Source organism: Myxine glutinosa, chromosome 1 (assembly GCF_964187855.1).
Source record: "Myxine glutinosa chromosome 1, kmMyxGlut1.1, whole genome shotgun sequence".
NCBI classification, from domain to species: Eukaryota; Metazoa; Chordata; class Myxini; order Myxiniformes; family Myxinidae; genus Myxine; species Myxine glutinosa.
The window spans coordinates 61,684,978-61,705,602 of record NC_136261.1 but is presented as its reverse complement, the minus strand read 5'-3'; the positions used below and the strand labels follow the sequence as shown (position 1 = coordinate 61,705,602).

Genomic DNA, 20,625 nt, shown 5'->3' with positions numbered 1-20,625 from the left:
CCAAACAGGAAATTAGAGCTGTCTCCCTCGACATATCACGTGCCTTCGACACGGTCTGGCACCCCGCTCTGCTCACCAAACTCTCCTCCTTTGGTATCCATGGAAATCTCCACGCATGGCTGGCGGACTTCCTCTCTAGTCGTCGTCAACGTGTGGCCCTGAATGGGTTTCTCTCATCTCCTCTTCCTGTTCAAGCTGGAGTTCCCCAAGGCAGTGTTCTGGGCCCCGTGCTTTTTCTGGTCTTCATCAATGATCTCTCTGACTCTCTCGAAAATCCTCTCTATCTCTTTGCTGATGACTCCACTCTCTGCCGCTCCATTCCTCTTCCCTCAGATCGGCAGTCTGCTGCCTCCTCACTCTCTGAAGACCTGGACAAAATCACAGACTGGTCAAACAAGTGGAACATGTCTTTCAATCCTGACAAATCTCACACTCTTACTATGTCTCTCCGAAAAGATCGACTGGACAACCCTCCCATCTACTTTCTCAACAATCCTCTCCAAGAAGTTCTGTCGCTCAAGATTTTGGGTCTCACTATCTGCCATGATCTTTCTTGGGAAAACCACATTTCCAAGCTGGCCTCCAAAGCCAGTCGCCGACTGGGCATCCTCCGTCGTGCGAAGTCCTTCCTCGGCACACCTGAGCTCCTCACCACATACAAGGCTTTCATCCGCAGCTCAATGGAATACTGTTGTCCCCTATGGGCCGGTGCTCCTGCCTCACACCTAGCTCGGCTTCACGCTGTTGAAACCAAAGCTTTCAGAATTATTGGAATCTCCCGCGATGAAGCTATCTCTGAGGGCCTTTCACTCACTCACCGCAGGCAGGTAGGTGGTCTTTCTGTCTTCTACCGACTCCTCTCCGGCCTTGCACCCCCAGCTCTCTCTGTGCTCTGTCCCCCAAATATTCCTACAGGTCGCACAAGATCTGCCAGCAACCCTCTGATGGTTAAACTGCCGAAATCTCGGCTCTCCGCTCACCTTCACTCTTTCATTCCTCTTTTCTCCCGCCTCTGGAACAAACTCCCTCACTCCCTTCAATCCCACTCCTCCCTCCAGGTCTTTAAAACAGCTGTTCACCACCATCTCTTATCTTCCCCCATCCAAAACCTTGATCTTTTCTACCCCCGCTAAGTCACCCCAGATCCACCTTGTTTGAAATTCCAACTTCTTTCCTGGAAGTCCTGGCAGTGTCCATATGTTTTATACCTCTCCCACTGCCCCCTTCCCACGCCCCCCCCCCCCCCAAAGCCCTCGCCCTCTCTCAGATCTCTCGATGTCTCCATGTCTCTCGGTCCCTGCTCTCAAATGTTGTGTTTGTGTCCTTCCCCCTCTCTCCCCATCTTGTCTACCGCTCCCTATGTTATATGTTTTATGTGTCGGTTTGTCTTTCTGTGTGATAAATGTTCGCTCTTTCACGAGCCTCGATCTTGTATACAAAAAAAAAAAAACAAACAAAAAAAAAAAAAACATTATGTAAATCATAAATGAATGGATGAACGTTATGTAAATATTAAATGAATGGAAGAACGTTATGTAAATTGTAAATAAATTGATGAAGGTTATGTAAATAGCAAATTAATGCATGAACGTTATGTAATCAGTAAATGAATGGATTCTCGTCATGTAAATAGTGAATGAATGGATGAACGTTATGTAAATAGTAAATTAATGCATGAACGTTATGTAAATAGTAAATGAATGGATGAACGGTATGTAAATAGTAAATGAATGGATGAACGGTATGTAAATAGTAAATGAATGGATGAACGTTATGTAAATAGTAAATTAATGCTTGAACATTATGTAAATAGTAAATGAATGAATGAACGTTATGGAAATAGTAAATGAATGGATGAACTTTATGTAAATAGTAAATTAATGCATGAACGTTATGTAAATAGTAAATGAATGCATGAACGTTATGTAAATAGTAAATTAATGCATGAACTTTATGTAAATAGTAAATTAATGGGAGAACGTTATGTAAATAGTAAATGAATGGTATGTAAATAGTAAATGAATGGATGAACGTTATGTAAATAGTAAATTAATGCATGAACATTATGTAAATAGTAAAAGAATGGACGAACGTTATGGAAATAGTAAATGAATGGATGAACTTTATGTAAATAGTAAATTAATGCATGAACGTTATGTAAATAGTAAATTAATGCATGAACGTTATGTAAATAGTAAATTAATACATGAACGTTATGTAAATAGTAAATTAATGGATGAATGTTATGTAAATAGTAAATTAATGGGAGAACGTTATATACATAGAAAATACATGTATGAACGTCATGTAAATAGTAAATTAATGCATGAACGTCATGTAAATAGTCAATTAATGAATGAAGGTTATGCAAATATGACATTTCATATTTCATCAGCAACATTTATGGTTTGCAAAAGGTGGATGTTTTCATTTTCAGGGGTAAATTTGTGAATATATTAGTGTAGATTGGGCAAAAATCGCCCAAGTCGCCTCCGTACACCCCCCCCCCCCCAATCCCTCAAATTTTGACCCCGTGCATACGAAGCGAAAAGCGAGGTTAAGCGGTTGGTTCACTTCAGTCTGTTCATCCGTCTGTCCACAAATGTCAGTTTATGATTGAGGATAAACTTAATTTCAATTATTGAATGTTATATTTTGAACACGAATGTCTGGCAGTCAAACTAAATTTAAAAATCATTCCCACCAGGAAACTTACTGTTTCAAGGATGTTATAAAGGACACAAACAACAGGCATCAATAACTAATGTAACGTGTTAAATAAGGTGGTGTATAAGATGCTCCATCTACGGCGGTAAACTTCCGGATTGTTTTTCTACGATCTTCAAAGTCTATTTTATTTCAATTGAATTATTTACTTGAACATTGTAGAGGGAGAGTCATTGAAAAGTTGTCGCAGAAGTTTTCTAACTGCTTTTAATTTCCTGGCATCATTTGCTGTGCAACACATTACGGTCACCTACAATGATGCAATGTATGTCCTTGAGTTGCAATGCAATGTACAATGATGCAATGATGCAATGCAATGTATGTCCTTGAGTTGGTCTGTGGTAATGCAGTAAAGAATGGTACAGTTTTGGAACCTCTCCATAAAGTCCTCCACAAGGGCTGCCACTTTATCCTTTGCACTGCCCATGCACATGGCTGTCCTCGTCAGTCATTACATCACTGGTGGACACACCAATCGGTATCATTCTCTGAGACCTCTTCATCATCAGTGTCTTCATGATCTGGAAGCACTTTGACCTGCAACATACGAAAGCTCGATCAAAATGTGAAAGCAATTTCTTCACTGCATTTCCACCTTGAGAGAGGTAAGATAGGAGATCATTTATCTGCGTCGAAATATGCTCTTCTTCAAAGTCATCGTCAAGTCAAAAGAACCTGGACATATCAGCTGATATTTGTCGCGAGCTGGATCATTTCTGGTGACCTCTTGTCCAGTTGTGGTACATACACTAGGCCCCCATTTTGCATGGTTTGCGTGCTCCTAGATGATTATCCAATGCAGCATGTCAGCAAAGGTATCCGCACGAAGCTTCACGTTGACATCTCGATTTGCTCGGATGGAACTTATCATGGTCTCAATCATCTGTTGCTAAGTGGTCCATAGTTTGAAATTTTGGATCACCTACACTTTCCTTTGTGAAATCTCCCATTTCTGATTAACATTGAAAGAAAGCAATACTATAGATTTCTTGTCACTTTGACCAAATCACCAAATACTGACTTTTAACAAAAAGTGCCAACAGAAGTGAGATATATCAATTTGACCATTTTGAATAAAGTGATATTTCACAGCCACAAATGATACAAAAAGAGTAGGGATAATGGCCAAAAAAGGTTGTGTTGAAATGATTTATTGCATGTGTGTCACATTGGTACATGAATAGAAGCATTATGGAGACATCTATATATTACGTAGGCTTCGGAGTTGATGGAGGGGTGAAATAAAACCAGAGGATGATAAGAGATAGTGAAGGAGGGGAAAGGGATTGTGGGAGGAGTGGGTAGAGAAAGTGGAGAAAGTTTGGGAAGAGACAGGCCTCTAAAGCCAGTGGCAGACTCAGCATCCTCCATCATTCCTTGAAACAACAGAAACACTTACAGTTCAAGGGAGTATATCTCTCCCTTATGGGCTGGCACACAAATATCACATTTGTATCTCCTGTATTCTGTGGAATCTAAAGCTTTTAACATTTTTGGAATCTCTCTCGAAGAGGCCGAAGCACAAGGAGTGTTGCGCTCTCACATTGCAGGTGCGTCAGTTGTCCCTCTGCTCTCTCAGCTCTTCGAACACCTTCCCTGCAACTCCATGATGCAAGTGTTATTCCAGTTACCCCATTCTGGCTAAATAAATCCAGGCTTATCCCCCTCCAACACCTCCACTGCCTTGTTCCTGTTTTCTCCCGTTTGTGGAACTCTCCTGAGGCTGTTCAATCACACTCACACTCCACTTCATGGAGAAGGGGATTAAATTCAAATGATAGCTGGATGGTGTTGTTGTTGTTTGGTGTGCAGCCTGTGGCTGCTGGTTGCATCATTTTCTGGAAGTGCACCTCTGCAGATGATGCAGTGCACCTGTTACCAGGAAGCTGGTACTCACTTTGGTGAGCTCGGAAGAATGATAGGCTAACTCAACCTACCTGGTGTTATTAACAACATGACAACAGCACAAGTTAGTAACAACTCATGACCCTAAGATCTTAAGCCAACACCAGGCTTCTGAGTAAGGTTGCGGAAGGCGCCTAAATGTGTTTGTTTTTAAACACGGCCTAAAATTATACCTTCACCTAAACCAGAATTATGCTGATCTGTTTTGCAGAACCTGCTGGAAAGCGTCACTTGGAACTTGGAAGCAACGACATAATGGTTGTTGCTGCCAAACTACGTATGAAGTCCAGGGTGACTCCTGAGACCACATTCCTGAAAAACATGTTCATTGCCGTTAATGCCATCATTTCGGTATGTTGGAGAGGCGTTTGAAAATGGCTGCTGCTTGTGCGGAAAGAGATTCCAGTGCTCCATATAAGCTTTCGAGGTTACCCAATATGTATTTATTTTTGGGCACAATGTAATTATTTAATATGTGGGGGGTTCAACCATAACGTGGACTTTTAATATTGATAACTACACTTGCACATACATATACATAGGTAGGGCCTCTGCTAGACCCCTGTGAAGACAGAGAGCCGTGTCAGTTTATGCCCCCCTGACCCCTCACTATAAAAGGGGCTCCAATATCAGCTAGCATTTTTTTCAAAGCATCTTGAAGGTCGATTAGCACAGTATACTATAGACACATTTTCAACTAGAACGGTACGCGGTAGAGCGCATACCTCCACCAGGCCGAACAGTTTACGTTGTGTATCCCACTGATAGGCCGGATCTGGATTTGGACCTGAACCAAAGTCGAATCGGCTCGTTGTTGTCATCCAACCAATTCATCCACCAAGTTCTGTCATAACCCGTCCACAACTTTTTGAGATCTCCTGCTATGTATGGTGAAGAATCAATGATTTTTTTTTATCTGGATTCGGATTCTGATCTTCACCAAAATCCAATCGTTTCGTCCTTGTCACTCGCCCAACCTCTCCACCAAGTTTTGTCCGAGTCCGTCCTTAACTTTTGAGATAGCCTGGTCACAGACAAACAGACAGACGAACAAACAGACAGTGACCCACATAACCTCCGCCCACTTTTCGAACTATCCTCAGCTTGGAGCTGCCATTCCCCCTTATTTGAGGCCGAGGGGTTTGGTTGTGTACGATTCGGTCCATAGACAGGAATTATATCCTGGGCAGGACTCCATTGCAGGGTGCTGGTGACGAAGCAGCTCTCAATTCAGAAATTTAACAATACTCTGCCACAGAATGGCCGACTCTCTTCAAAAGGCACTGTGGAGTTTTTTGATATTCCACCTGCAAATGACCTTGACGACAGTTTATTGGGGAGTCAGAAACTGAACAGGGAATAGAACACCCCTCTCCCCCCAAATTATCCTTTATATTCATTGTTTAATATAAAAAAGTATATATTTAGGATAAAAAGCCAAGGAACTAGATGATGGACACTGTCTACAATAAACTGAGGGTATAATAACAAGAAATGTAATTGGATGTGGCTACACCTTCCTAGTTCCTGCAGTGTACTGTGAATAATGCACATTATGTATGATTTCTCTTTCGATTGCATTCCTGACACCATTTTCTGCTTTGAGATCACTTCGCCTGTGGTTATATCGTCACAGGTGGCTGGCTGCGTCACGCTTTACATGGGAATTTGGGTGCTGTTGAGAAAACGCCAGTACCTGGGCCTAGTCGGTTCGGGGCCATTTGTAATGGCAGTCACGACCGTGATGCTATCCAGCTGCTTGGTGTTGTTCACGGGTCTCCTTGGTTGTAGTGTTGTCATTCGCCATCGCTACGACTGCCTGTCTGTGGTGAGACCTTTGTCTTTATGTGAAGCGGATCTTACGCTACGATGTCCCCCGGGCCCCTTTCCCACCTGTAACTGTATGACACAATCATAGCATGACATCATTAAATAGACTGCAGAATGGTCTGCATGGTATGACGTCATAACAGTACATCTGCAGGAGATTCCATGCATGTTTCAGAGGACCTTGCTTTTCACATTTTGCCCCACCGAGACCTCCATTCCCAACTGAGCATTTATCTTATAATTATGCCATCCCGATTATAAATCGCATATGCTATGTTGATTTGTTTATTGTCTTCTTGACCCGTATATATAGGTGCTTGTAATTCATGGAGAAAGGGCACTTAGAATAAGGTGGGGGAAGAAGCCCCTTGTTAGAGAAGGTGGGGCAGGATATCTCCTCTACTCCTCCACTCTAACACCACAACTCCCGTAGAACCTCCACAACTCCTGTAGAACCTTCAGAACTCCTGTAGAACCTCCACAACTCCCGTAGAACCTCCAGAACTCCTGTAGAACCTCCACAACTCCCGTAGAACCTCCACAACTCCCGTAGAACCTCCACAACTCCGGTAGAACCTCCAGAACTCTCGTAGAACCTCCAGGACTCCCGTAGAACCTCCAGAACTCCCGTAGAACCTCCAGAACTCCCGTAGAACCTCCACAACTCCCGTAGAACCTCCACAACTCCCGTAGAACCTCCAGAACTCCAGTAGAACCTCCACAACTCCCGTAGAACCTCCACAACTCCTGTAGAACCTCCACAACTCCCGTAGAACTACCACAACTCCCGTAGAACCTCCACAACTCCCGTAGAACCTCCACAGCTCCCGTAGAACCTCCACAACTCCCGTAGAACCTCCACAACTCCCGTAGAACCTCCACAACTCCCGTAGAACCTTCACAACTCCCGTAGAACCTCCACAACTCCCGTAGAACCTCCATAACTCCCGTAGAACCTCCACAACTCCCGTAGAACCTCTACAACTCCCGTAGAACCTCCATGGTGTTGGTTACATATTCGACAACCCGAATGTCTACAACATAGAGCTCTCGCTTCGGTGGTGTAGCGGCAGCAATTTATACTGTAAAGTTTTCAATATACTGAACAAAATGTCCGAGGAGGTTAATCGACTATCCTTGATCTTGCTCACAAAGCAATACTGTATGAAGAAGAGGTGTCTGACCTCACAAGATTGGTGCATCAACGATTAAGCACATTATAATCTTCATTGTAGCTGTTTCCTTCGAGGCGCCATATTGAATTATAGTAGCACAGATCATCCAAATGGGATGGGCACCGTTCCCCACATTTTCTGCCAGGACATCTTGCTCCACATTACTGGGGCATCAGTGGTGCCGACAACAGCTCATGAACGGTTTTCTAAATGGGCCGCCCCTCCGCCACAGGGTGCTGCTGAACCAACTTTTACCAAGGTGGGAAATTATCAACACTAGCAGAGTACCTGCCCAATGGGTGATCTTGTTCTAAGCATGCAACACGTTAATTCTGACACAGATCTTTATTTTGGCGGTGTATAGGCAACTGGCAAGTGCATCAATCTCTCCTGAAAAAAAAAAAAACCCAGATTACGTGCATGAATCAAATAAATGCCTACTGCTTATAATTCACAACATCCCACTGGACTGGTAAATGTGAGGACAAGGTAATACCCTCTCTACTGTAAAACACTGTACTGTAAAAGGTGGTAATACCCTCTCCCACCTGGAGGCAGTGCTACATGATACACATTTACATGGAGAATTGATAAATAAATAAAAACACCCCTATACACAAATTGGGGTCATGCTGATCCCATGTAGAAAGTTTGGATGTAATCAGCCCAGAAGTGTAGGAGTAGTAGATCAACAAACAAACAAACAAACAAGATGTCGTGCAGAGCACGATACTTACAAAATCCACCCCTCGCCAAAATAAAAAGTTGCCATGGATACATCAAATTATCCGTTTCATTAACATTATAATTGACGATCTTAATCAAAGTTTGGGTCAATTGGATTAAAATTGCTGATTTTACATGAAAATTGATAGAAGTTGGACCTTAAATTGCCCTTTGACCTTTTTACCTCAAAAATAGTTGCTTTCCCAATTCAGTGATGCACTATGTAATTGCTGTTTAATTTTCAAGTTAATAGGATGAAAAGTGATGATTTTCAGATGAAAATTGATGATTTTATGAACGTCTGCAACATAATGATTTTATCAACGATTTGACCTTGAGTTGACCTTTGACCTTTTACCTCAAAAATAGTTGCTTTCTCAATTCAGTGAGGCACTATGCGATTGCTGTTTAATTTTCTAGTCAATCAGATGTAAAATGATGATTTTACAAATGAAAATTGATGGTTTTGGAAGTTTGACCCTGAGTTGACCTTTGACCGTTTGACCTCAAACATAGTTGTTTTCCCAATTTTGTGACTCAATATGCAAATGTTGTTCAATTTTCTAGTCAATCAGATGTAAAATGATGATTTTACAAATGAAAATTGATGGTTTTGGAAGTTTGACCCTGAGTTGACCTTTGACCGTTTGACCTCAAACATAGTTGTTTTCCCAATTTTGTGACTCAATATGCAAATGTTGTTCAATTTTCAAGTCAAACAGATGAAAAATGACAATTGTAGAAATTTGACCTCAAGATGACATTTGACCTTCGACCTCAAAATCCATAGGCTTCTTACTTATGACCAACTCTACCATCTGGTGAAGTTTCGTGAAGATTGGTTTAAAATTGTGACCTGTAGGCAATTGACCGACAAGCAAACAGACATACAGAATAACGCACAAGACCAACCAATATACTTTTAAAATCTTCGATTTGCAAGTAAACAAACAAACAAACAAACACACACCGGTCCATGAATTATAGTAAGGATGCCAGGACACCGGCACGCAATGGCATACTCTTTTCCAAAAGTACTGTGGCATCTTAAAATAAACAAGGTGGGGCGTTTAATAATGTGAAGCCCTGCCTGAGTATAGATTACAGTAGATCTGAGAACCAGTGTGGACTCACTTACCCACTGCCCGATACATTTCTGGAGTGGGTGTGGATCAGGGAGAGGATGGGGGTTGTTCCATTATCAAGCAACTTGCTATCGCTTTCCAAGTCTACAAACATGGAACCCCCTTCTCCAAAATGTACAGTGGTAGGTTCTAAAGATTGGCAGGGCGCTCCTCCTTCTGACTCCCCATTTATTTATCTTTCTTTCTCATTTCCTCGTACTCTGTATCTGCTGCTAACACAATGAATTTGTTTGGGGAAGTTGTCACAAGATAATTGATCACCTTGACAGGTCCAGGCCTGATGGACAGGAACTGGCTGGAGAAGCTGAGATCGAATTGGTATAAAATTAAGCAGTTGCAGAATGATGGGGGCCAAGGGCAAGACCCTGGGGTATTGGGGTAAGCCTGATCCTTTTTTGTGTAAGCCTGATACCCTGTGGTAAGCCTGAGTAAAGGCTCATGGAAAAGCTAGTACACTGAACGGATCATGGCCTGACCATTGTCCATGCAAGGAACTGAAACCTTTTGTTCAATCAGAAAGAAGGATTGAGCATGGACTGTGACTGTACTTTATGGGGCCATCGAGTTGTGATTTCAAAGCCAGGTCATGCGGTCATCTTGGATTTATTGCATGAGACGCACACAGGGTAGTCCATATGAAGGCCTTAGCCATAGGCGATATGTGGTGGCCCAGCATAACTCAGGATGTTCAAAGATGGCAGCCGGTTGCAATTCCTGCCAAATGAATGCCAGGAACCTCCTGTAGCAGCATTGCACCCTTAGGAGTTACCGGCTAGACCATGTTAACGGCTCAGTGTGGACTATGCAGTCCCTTGTTGGACAGAATGATATTTATTGCGTCGGAGGAATTTTCAAAATTTGGAGAAGTCCATATAATGGCGTCTTCTACCGCAACAGCTACAATTGAGGTCTGATTCACGCTTTAAAAACCAATGGTCTAGTCTAGTGGAACATCTGGTGCCTGACAATGGCATTTGCTGAATTTTTGGTCTTTTGCACTCGTAATGGAATTTATAACTCCACTTCGGCTCCAGTCGAAAAATACCATTGCGTCTGGATCTGGTTCAACCGAGAGTGAACATGCTCCGAAGTCAATAATATCAGCTTCAAAAAAAGTACCATGGTGTCACAGATCGTGGTTTTGTTTTCCAATATATGGTGTTTTGCAAAGACCCATGGACAAGGTGATCCATGGCTGTGGTGACGATGCAGACAAAGCCAGTGACCTATCAGGCACATCTAGATAGGAGTGGGCCTGTACATACTGTAGGTCTGTGAATCAGTTGATTGACTCTGTAGGGGAAATGGTGTCGGAGACTCAAGACTCCAATATGACCGAAACAGCTTTATAAAGTAAGGATTTATTATCATTTGGTAAGTCACTTGTTTCAATTCAATAAAGACTACAATAGCTAAACGGATTGTTAATTCAAGTCGTTGGTTCTTCTTCTTCGGCCGGTCCTCTCTCAGCGCTGTTCATAGGGTTCCGTTCCGTTCCGTAGGTCAGAGCTTCTGGTCACAAGTCTCTTGACTCATCGTTTGCCCTGGTTTTTATGGGCCTTGTCGCGCTAATCCTTTCTCCGCTAATGCCCCGAGGTCATGCATGCACCGAGTCCTGGCATCAGCTCGCTCCCCTCCTGCTGCGAGTTCCGTTTACCAAACGATAGGGGGGTGCTCCAGCCTGGGGCTGTGACCAGGTGGACAAGAGATTACCATGTTCGTGCACATTCTTGGCATCCATTTACGAAATCGTTACCAGTCTTTAATCAATGAGTTACCAGTGCCAATCAATAAGTTACACTGAGTTACACTTCCACAATTCCCTCATCTTTTTGTTTTTGTTTATATTAACCATTAATCTAAACATCAATATAAGTAAACAGTCAATCACTACAAGTAAACATCATTACAAGTATAAGTAAATAATCATAACTGCAAGTAAACATCATTACAAGTATAAGTAAATAATCAATCACTGCAAGTAAACATCATTACAAGTATAAGTAAATAATCATAACTGCAAGTAAACATCATTACAAGTATAAGTAAATAATCATAACTTTGGTAATCAAATTCCCTTAGGCATACACCGTCATCCTGCAAGAATCACAAAACATTTCGTTGGTCATTGACTCCTTCCATATTGTTCAATCTATTGCATTTGCATCACAAATATATTTTCAAAACAACACTTCACCATCACCAAGATACAACAATTTCACTTCATTTTCAAGTTTTGTAAAGCATCTGCACCATCTGGCAAAAAACGTTTGCCTCCACACAAATGTTGACTTTGTTTGAAAGGAAGGGCTGATCACTTATGTTTGAATCCAGGTATGAAACATTTTCTCCTAATGTCTTCATAGCTCCTGCACTACTTCGTGTAGGATTTCGCTGTTGTGGTAACATTGCGGAGTCATAGACTGACCCTGCTCTCCTTGTAGCATTCTTGCCACTTTTTGCTGTAAACCATTGTAATTCCTGAACAAGGCCTTCACCCAGTTGTAGTCGACTTGCCTCCTCCCTCATTGTGAGTGGGCAGCAAGTATTGGTGTGACGTTGATTGGCCAGCAAGATGTGGAACAGGGATGCCGGATGCATCCACAATGATGTTGGGACCATGGTGTTCAGGTCATCCATGGTCCATACCAGGAGTGGCCCGCAGAATCGCGCACAGCTGTTGTGAAAAGGCACAGCCATTGGTTTGCAGCTCCATGCTGGCTCCCCGGAAGTTGGTGAAGTAATAACATATGTCCCCGCATTTCACAGAGGTTGCGGGTAAAATGTCGTTGTCCTGCAACTTCTGATGTGATGAATGTTCGAAGCCTTCGAACAAGAGTAAGTGATCGCCTTTCTTTCATATGTTGCAGTGTGATCCAGGCAAATGGTCACATAAATTTCCTTGGTGAAGGTAAGCATTCATCTCCAAGTTACACGGGAGAATGTCTTCATCATTCTTTGAGAAAGAGGGTGTATGCCATGATTAACTTCATTTTTTAGTCACAAATTTTCTTTCTCGAACTTCTTCCCAATTCCGTTAGCACTCCCTTCAAAATGTGATCTCGTCTTATCCTTATGCTCAGTCACATCTGAATCTGCTTTCCACACACACTGAATCAGATAGGGTACATCTTACCATGAAATCAGCATAATCATGTATATCTTCCGACAGTTTCACATTCAACAATTTGTTGTTTTTCCTTAACACAAAAAGTTATATTCATTTATATGCGTCACACAAATAATATTCAATCAGGTATGTATTTTATTACTAAACTAAGAATAGCATCCACAATTGCTTTCAGGTTAATATAGTTCAAAAATTAACTTGTGCAGGTATTTTAGCACTACTCTAAGAAAATAAATTGTATATGATTACAATCACAAACAGGAATATCTAATTCCCAACAACAATTTTCCCAAACCAACAAATTAAGCATAATGTATTATTACCATAATTCCTCTCCACTTTTCTTTTTCCTTTTTTTTTTTTTTTTTTTTCCTAACAGTGTGTCACTCGTGGTGATATGAGTTCACTGATATTGTAATTGACACAACTCATAACATTGTCGTTATGCCATTATCTTAATTCTACTGTATTCATTTGCAACATCACTTGATTTAATCTTTTAATCTCAGTATTTATGTCGCCATAAAAGTCTTCCTTTTCTGGTTCCACATTTCTTTCCTCATTTGTCACTTCATGCGTTATCATCGTGTTGTTGGTTGCCTTATTCAGACACACCGTCACTAAGGCTTTCAAGCAAGCCACCACTAAAACAATTGCCAATATAACTACTAAACCAACAAACAAATATTGGAGTATCTTAGCTACCGCCCCTCCAAATGTGTTTCCCAACCATGCAAAGGCACCCCCTTTTATATAATCGTGGTATCTTGCTCCCTCTTGTCTGATTGTATCGGCTATGTTATAAATTTCTTCTGACTCATCAGGTATGTACGTACAGCAATCTGTACCAATGACTGCACATGTACCTCCTTTTTCTGCTAACAGCATATCTAATGCCATACGATTTTGTAATGCCATCGTTCTTGTTGCTGCCAGCTCTCTTGTAAGTTTTTCCAATCCACTAGCTGTTTTATTTGCCAACTTCTCCATAGCCAATGCCATGTGCCTGAGTTCTCGCCCTGCCTTCCAGGTTCCATAAAATGGAAATATTACCATTCCAATCCATTCCCCCATGCTAATAGTTCTTTTCTGCCTAGAATGCAGGATATGCGTTGGTGACTTTGTTAACAGGCGCATGTGTGGAAGCACAAACCCCAGAAAACATGTTCCAAACCATCCCGACGGAAGATACGGATATGCCTTGTGTCCACATATAAAATATGTATTATTATATGTCCATGTGCTATCCATTCCCCAAGTGCCTTCCCAATACAAAGTTAAACCCTTCGTGCCATTTGGTCCTAGTGGGACAGGCATTCTCATCCAGCCTTCTTCGCGACCATAACCGCGGCATTTGGAGGTTCCCATAAACTTGTCATGCCTAGGCGTTTGGCGTCTGGTGATACACATTAATCCTTTCGTTTGTTGTTGAATAGTCATGTAAGAGGGCATTTTGTTCTTATCATATGTAGGTCTATAACTGTCCTCAAATTGGTAACAATTATATCCTCCTCTTTGCCATCCTATTTTCCCTGACATTGAGCCTTCAAAATCTGCTGCTATCAGGGTGTCTGGGAAACGGCTACATAACTCTGCCCAACCAAAAGGAACTGCCTCCAATGGTACTCCGATCTCACTAGAATGCGGCATTTGTGTGCATATCCAACAATTACTTTCATTTGCTATAGCAGCCCTTGTATGGGCTAAATGTAAAAAAGTATTAATCCCGTGTAATCCATCGGGTTCTAAAGGTGTGTCTTTATCCTTCATCAAACTTCTCTTCTGCTTTTGTCGTTCCGCATGATCATATATCTGTATATCATTTGCTGGTGTTGCGTTTTGTTCCCTCATTACCCCAAAATAATCCATACAACACAGAGTCCCCACTACTAGAGAACCCATTCCTAGGATAAATATCACCATTTTCAAGGAGTATCTGAAGTAGAAGTCTCTGGTTTCCCTTGATTGGTCGGCTTGTCTTGATAAGGTGTTTCCCTTTGTCCCACCTGTATCCATCTGTAAAACATGTGAGCTACCCCTTGTATATGTCCGTACCTATAACATAATTACATGTCAATAAAATTCAACATCGTAACTAACAAACTTCCTAACAGGTTAATGAAAGAAAATCCCTAAAAATTCCTTATTATTTAACATAAATCTGATTATTTGCCTTTCCCTGATTCCCTTATATCCCGGGGTCCACCTAACTCCCTTGATCATGAGTGTAATTGTGCTACATTATCACTGATGCTGTACTAATATCAGTAGGTAATTGTATGTCATGTAGGCAAATAAATGTCACTATCTCAAGTAGGACTACTACATGATGAAATAATCAATCACTACAAGGGGCGTTAAAATGTAATTCAAATGAATGTAAATCACGAGTATCATTTATCCGCCACTGAATGTTCTGCTGGGCTGCTAGGTGCAGCCTCATTTTCTGTGGGGCCATCCACTTTAGCACCATGTGCTCGCTTGCAATGAGAGGCATGAATCCAACTTGGTCTGCCTTGGCATTTTACTGCAGTATGCGTTGTCAACAGCACCTGATGTGGTCCTGACTATCGTGGTGTCAACGCAGTTTTTCGTTTGAAAATTTTGATGTACACATAATCTCCAGGTTGAAAAGAATGACACTCATTCTCTGCAGGTTCTGGTAAAGCTTCCTTCACCTGGGAATGAAACATCTTCACGATTTTGGTCAATTCAATACAGAAAGAGTACATCAAATCATCCATCTGGTGAATATCCATCTCCTTGATCATCAGGGGAGGTGAATGAGGTACCCGCATTGGTCTCCCCATCAAGATTTCATGCGGGGATAATCCCGTTCTCCTATTGGGAGTAGCCCTCATTGCGAGGAGTGCAAGTGGAATGGCATCTGGCCATTTCAAGTTAGTGTCCGCACAGATTTTGGCCAGCTTGTTCTTTATTACTCCGTTATGTCGTTCCACTGCTCCCGCCGATTGGGGGTGATAAGGACAGTGAAGATGAAGGTTTATCTGCATTGTCTTACCCAATTCCTTAATAACATCTGCTGTGAAATGCGTACCCTGATCAGAAGAAATCCTGCAAGGAACTCCAAAGCGACATATGAAGTCCTTCAACAGAATCTTCACCACTGTTTTGGCATCTGCATGTCGACAAGGGTAAGCTTCTACCCATTTTGTAAACATGTCTACAATCACTAAGACAAACTGAAATCCAGCGCACTTTTCCATTTGGATAAAATCCATCTGTAAATGTACAAACGGACCTGACGGTGCGGGATGAGCTCCTGGTGTAGTCTTTTCACCTTTGCCTGGATTATACGTCTGACACACCTGACATGTAGCACAACATTGCTCTGCCACAAGTGTAAACCCAGGTGCATACCATTGTTTTAACACTGATGCACACATTCCTCCTTTACCTGTATGACTCACTCCATGAGCCAGACGAGCAATCCATGGCAACAATTGGCGAGGGGCGACAACACGTCCATCAGGAGTAGTCCATAATTTAGATTCTTTGTCAAATGTGCATCCAGTCTGTACCCACACCTCTTTTTCCCGGTCTTCCACCACTTCTTGCATAGCGCTGATGTCTTGCAGCGTCGGGGTATTTTCAGGAACCCTTACAGGTCCCTGTATGATCACCGGGTCTTGTTCCAAATGTGCCGCAAGCTTCGCTGCTTCATCCGCCCTTGCATTTCCCTGTGAGACCTCATCTCTTCCTTGTGTATGGGCCTCACATTTTACCACTGCAATGGCCGATGGTAGAAGGATTGCTTCCAAGAGGCTAGCAATCAACCTCCCGTTCTTTATTTGGCTTCCCGAAGATGTCAAAAATCCTCTCTGTTTCCAGAGAGCACCATAATCATGAACGACCCCATGCGCATACCTGGAGTCTGTATAAATGGTTACTCTCTGGCTTTCCGCTAAATGACAGGCTCTAGTTAATGCATACAGTTCTGCCTGTTGAGCCGAGTAAGTGTTTGGTAATTTCCCACTCTCCCATGTCTCAGCATCTGTGCATACTGCATATCCCGTCAGTAGTGTACCGTCCAATGCTCTTGATGATGATCCGTCAACATACAGTACCAGATCTGCGTCTGGGATGGGAATGTCCTTCAAGTCAATGCGAGGCACTAGTGCATGTGCCAATACCTCTGCACAATCATGGGGCTCACCATCTTCCTCTGTTGGCAACATAGATGCTGGGTTCAGCGTTGGGCAACGCTGAATGGTGAGGTTTGACGGTGCCAACAATCCTAGTTCATACGTTGTAGCCTTTGATGCTGAAAGGTGCTGTGTTCCTGCCTTCAGCAAAACCGTCGCCACGGCATGTTCAACAAGGAGAATTAAGGGGCACCCCAGGACTATTGTAGCTGTGGCTTCTACTGCATACGATGCTGCTGCCACTGCTCGCAAGCACTGTGGAAACCCTCGTGCTACTGGATCCAATCGAGTGCTGTGATACGCTATAGGGCGCAGTTTTCCCCCATGTTTTTGCGCCAACACCGATTGGGCAAATCCTCCTTTCTCATGTGAGTAGAGAAAGAATTTTTTTTCATAATCCGGCAGTCCTAAAGCAGGAGCTGATGCTAAGGTATCTTTCAATGTCGTAAAAGCTCGTTCAGCCTCCGGGGTCCATTTCAAAGGAATTGGACTGTTTGGTAAGCTGATGTCCAGCAGAGGGCGAGTCAGTGATGCATAATCAGCAATCCACTGATGGCAAAACCCTGTTGTCCCCAGGAAAGATTTCATCTGCTTGACAGTTGTAGGTTTTGGGAGTGCCCTGATCGCCTTTACACGTTCAGGGCAAAGTCGTCTCGTATCTCCTTTCAGAATATGTCCTAAGTATTTCACCTCTTCCTTACAGAATTGCAACTTATCTCTCGAGGCCTTTGTCTGCTAATGCTGTCAGTAGCACAACAGTGTCCTGTTTACATGCTTCCTTTGAAGTCGAGCATATGAGAAGGTCGTCAACATATTGTACCATCACTGAGCCTCCAGGAAACTCAATGTCGCTGAGGTCTTCATGTAGAGCATGTGAAAACAAAGTTGGGCTCTCTGTGTACCCTGTGGTAGAACAGTCCAAGTGAACTGTGAGCCTTCGTACGTGAACGCGAACAAATAACGCGAATCCTCATGAATGGGTACACTAAAGAACGCCGAACATAAGTCCACCACGGAGTAGAACTTTGTATTGCTTGGAATACTTGACAGTACAGTGATGGGATTAGGGACCACCGGATAGGCTGGGATGACACAATCATTAATTGCTCGAAGATCCTGTACAAATCTCCAGGTAGTCTTGCCTGGCTTCTTCACAGGTAAAATAGGAGTGTTGCACATGCTCACGGTGCGAACTATAACTCCCTGATCCGCCAATGATCGAATCACTGGTGCAATACCAGCTTTTGCCTCTGGTCTCAATGGATATTGGCGCTTTCTAGGCAGTGGCTTAGAATCATCTACTGTGATCCTTACCGGTGCCACACTCTTGATCCGTCCCACATCATTCGGATGCGTTGTCCACAAGCATGTTGGTATTTGATCGAGTGGGTCCGGATCCCCGTTGGTGTCGGAGCTGAGTAGGTATAGCCCAACATTTTTAGTGTTAATTGGTTCATCAATCATGATGAAGGTTGAAGAAAGCGCCTGCTCTACAAGCTGCCAGCAAAATCCTTCTCCATCTAAGTCATAAAGTGGGGCTTGTTGAATTTCTCCCATGTATCTCATGTTTTTGCAATCTTTCAAAGTTGCAATCATTGTTCCAACATCTTTTGCTTCATATCCTTGTGCCACCGCTAAGGTGACGTGTGGGGTTGTTGTTTCTGGTTGATTCCACAGGAGTTGTTGATCTGGCATCAAAGACACTGACATGCCAATTCCCTGTTCTCCTACCCACAGTGATGTTATATGTACATCATACCTTGTGTCCAGGTATCTAGAAACCTTCTCTGCATAGGACACCTCCTTCCCTATAGGGTCATGACATGTCGTACAGTGAAGATCAGTCTGCCATTTCAGAGAGTCCATCAAGTAGCTGTCTACCCACTCCTGTACTTTGGGCATTGCAACCTTCAATGTCATAAAACTATCGTACAAAAGTTCTGCCATTTGTGTATCATTGATTTCCCATCGATGTGTTCTTGGTTCTATTGCGCTTTGTAGCATATCAATGACGAAGTCGTGGGAATGTTCTGGCATTTCTAGATACACTCCGTTTTTCTTACATATGACAGTACAGTTCAATTTGCACAATAAATCTCTTCCCATCAAATTTACTGGAACGCCAGATGCCACAAGAAAGGCATGTTGTGCAGTCAACGGGCCAAGTTGGACACGTAATTCCTTTGTGACAGGCGTATGTATGGGAACCCCTGATACTCCTACCACCGTCGTATAGTGTTTTGACAATGGTATATTGGGAAAGTCTGCTCGTCGCAACGTGGAACGCGTGGCCCCCGTATCGACTAAGAAAGGAGCCTTGCATCCGCCTACTGTCAGATTAACATTTGGTTCCTGTGCAGCCGACCTTGAAATTAAAGGAAGTGCTGCCACTTGGTCATTCTGATCTAGTCAGAAGGGCGTTGCAGACCATTTATTCTGCTGAGGTCCTCCCTTAATTGGGGCGTTCCTCAATAGAGCCCTATCTGTTGGCTGAGGTGGTGGTAGTTGGTAGTATCCCTGTCCTTGGTTTCCCTGTCGAAATTGTCTTCTGTTGGGGTATGGGCATGCCCTTTTCCAATGTCCCCTCTTTCCACAATTGAAACACCGGTTTCTGTCGTTACCTGGTATGTCCACTTGTTGACTTGTCTTGCTGGGTTGCATGTCTGGGTCTCCGGGTTGCCATTTTGACCTCTGGTTTTCTCCTGACTCATAGTTGTTGTCTGTTGCATTGTTGCGTTGTTGCATAGAAAACCTATTGCGTTGGTTCGTAGTCATCAGGGCTTGTGTCTGTAGTTGCATCAATTTTTCGGCATTTATAGCACTGTTCCTGGCCTGAATTCGCTGATGATGCAAAGCATAATTCAATATTTCTTGCATCGGCTTGCCTTCCCAAGCAATACACTGTCTTTCCACTTCACTCTTCAATTTTGGCAACAGACCATTAATAAAAAGGGGTTTTAGGGCATTGTCGATTTGTGCCCGGTCTATTCCCGAATATAGTCGAAAAACATCTCGCAATCTGTCTAAATAATCACTAGCATCCTCTCCTGTTTTCTGTTTGCACGTAACCACTTTATTCCAATCAGTCACGGGCGGCAATTTTTGTATGGCCTCTATTAATTTATTTATCTGTGCCATTTTAGCCTCCGCGGGTATGTCTAATTGTCCATTTACTGCATGTACCCAGTTTGCCTCACTCATTAATGTCTTCAAAGTGGTGGTATTAGGAATTACCCACTTTAAGAGTATTTCCATGTCTCTTATAGTCGGCAATTGCGTCTCCACAATCAATCGTAGCTCTTCTGCGAATTGAAGTGGATCTGTTTTGATTGATGGCATACCGCTCTGTAATGCCTTCAATTGGTGTATTTGCCAAGGTCTATACATCAAATCTGGGCGTTCCTCATTTGCCCCTGGAAATTGCCGTTGCGGGAAATTCATAACGCCACATTGTTCAAAACCTCCCTGTGGGAGAGTCAAGTTTTGAATGTTCATTGGCAGATCATATTGATCGTTGGATAGATTGGCATTCATCACAGAACCCTTACTCCTTGTATGGTGGTATGGGACGTATGTTGAAGTTGTTGCAGCTGGTTGTATTGCTTGCCCACTTTGAGTCGGTTCCTGTCCTCCAGTTGCACCCTCTGGGGTAGTTACCTCAACTGGGGCACTGCTTTCACCTGTCTTCTGTCGGCTAGAGCCAATCGTTTCACTCTGTACTGGCCCTTCGGCAGGTAGAGGTACAGGTACCTGTACTTCCTGTGGCTGATATACAATATTTCGCCGATAGGGTGGAGGAGTTTCCTCTTCTAGTTCATTTA

At 42.9% G+C, this 20,625-nt stretch overlaps 1 protein-coding gene across 1 annotated transcript in view; it reads left to right on the top strand.

Annotated features, from left to right (window-relative positions):
* The window catches only part of LOC144889725 (CD151 antigen-like), a 74,077-nt gene that overhangs the window by 19,826 nt on the left and 33,626 nt on the right, over positions 1–20,625 (top strand). The window contains exons 2-3 of the mRNA XM_078770905.1: positions 4,844–4,983; positions 6,269–6,460. Of these exons, the coding sequence (XP_078627031.1) occupies positions 4,888–4,983; positions 6,269–6,460 (288 nt within the window). The 5' untranslated portion in view covers positions 4,844–4,887. The remainder of the gene's footprint in view (positions 1–4,843; positions 4,984–6,268; positions 6,461–20,625) is intronic.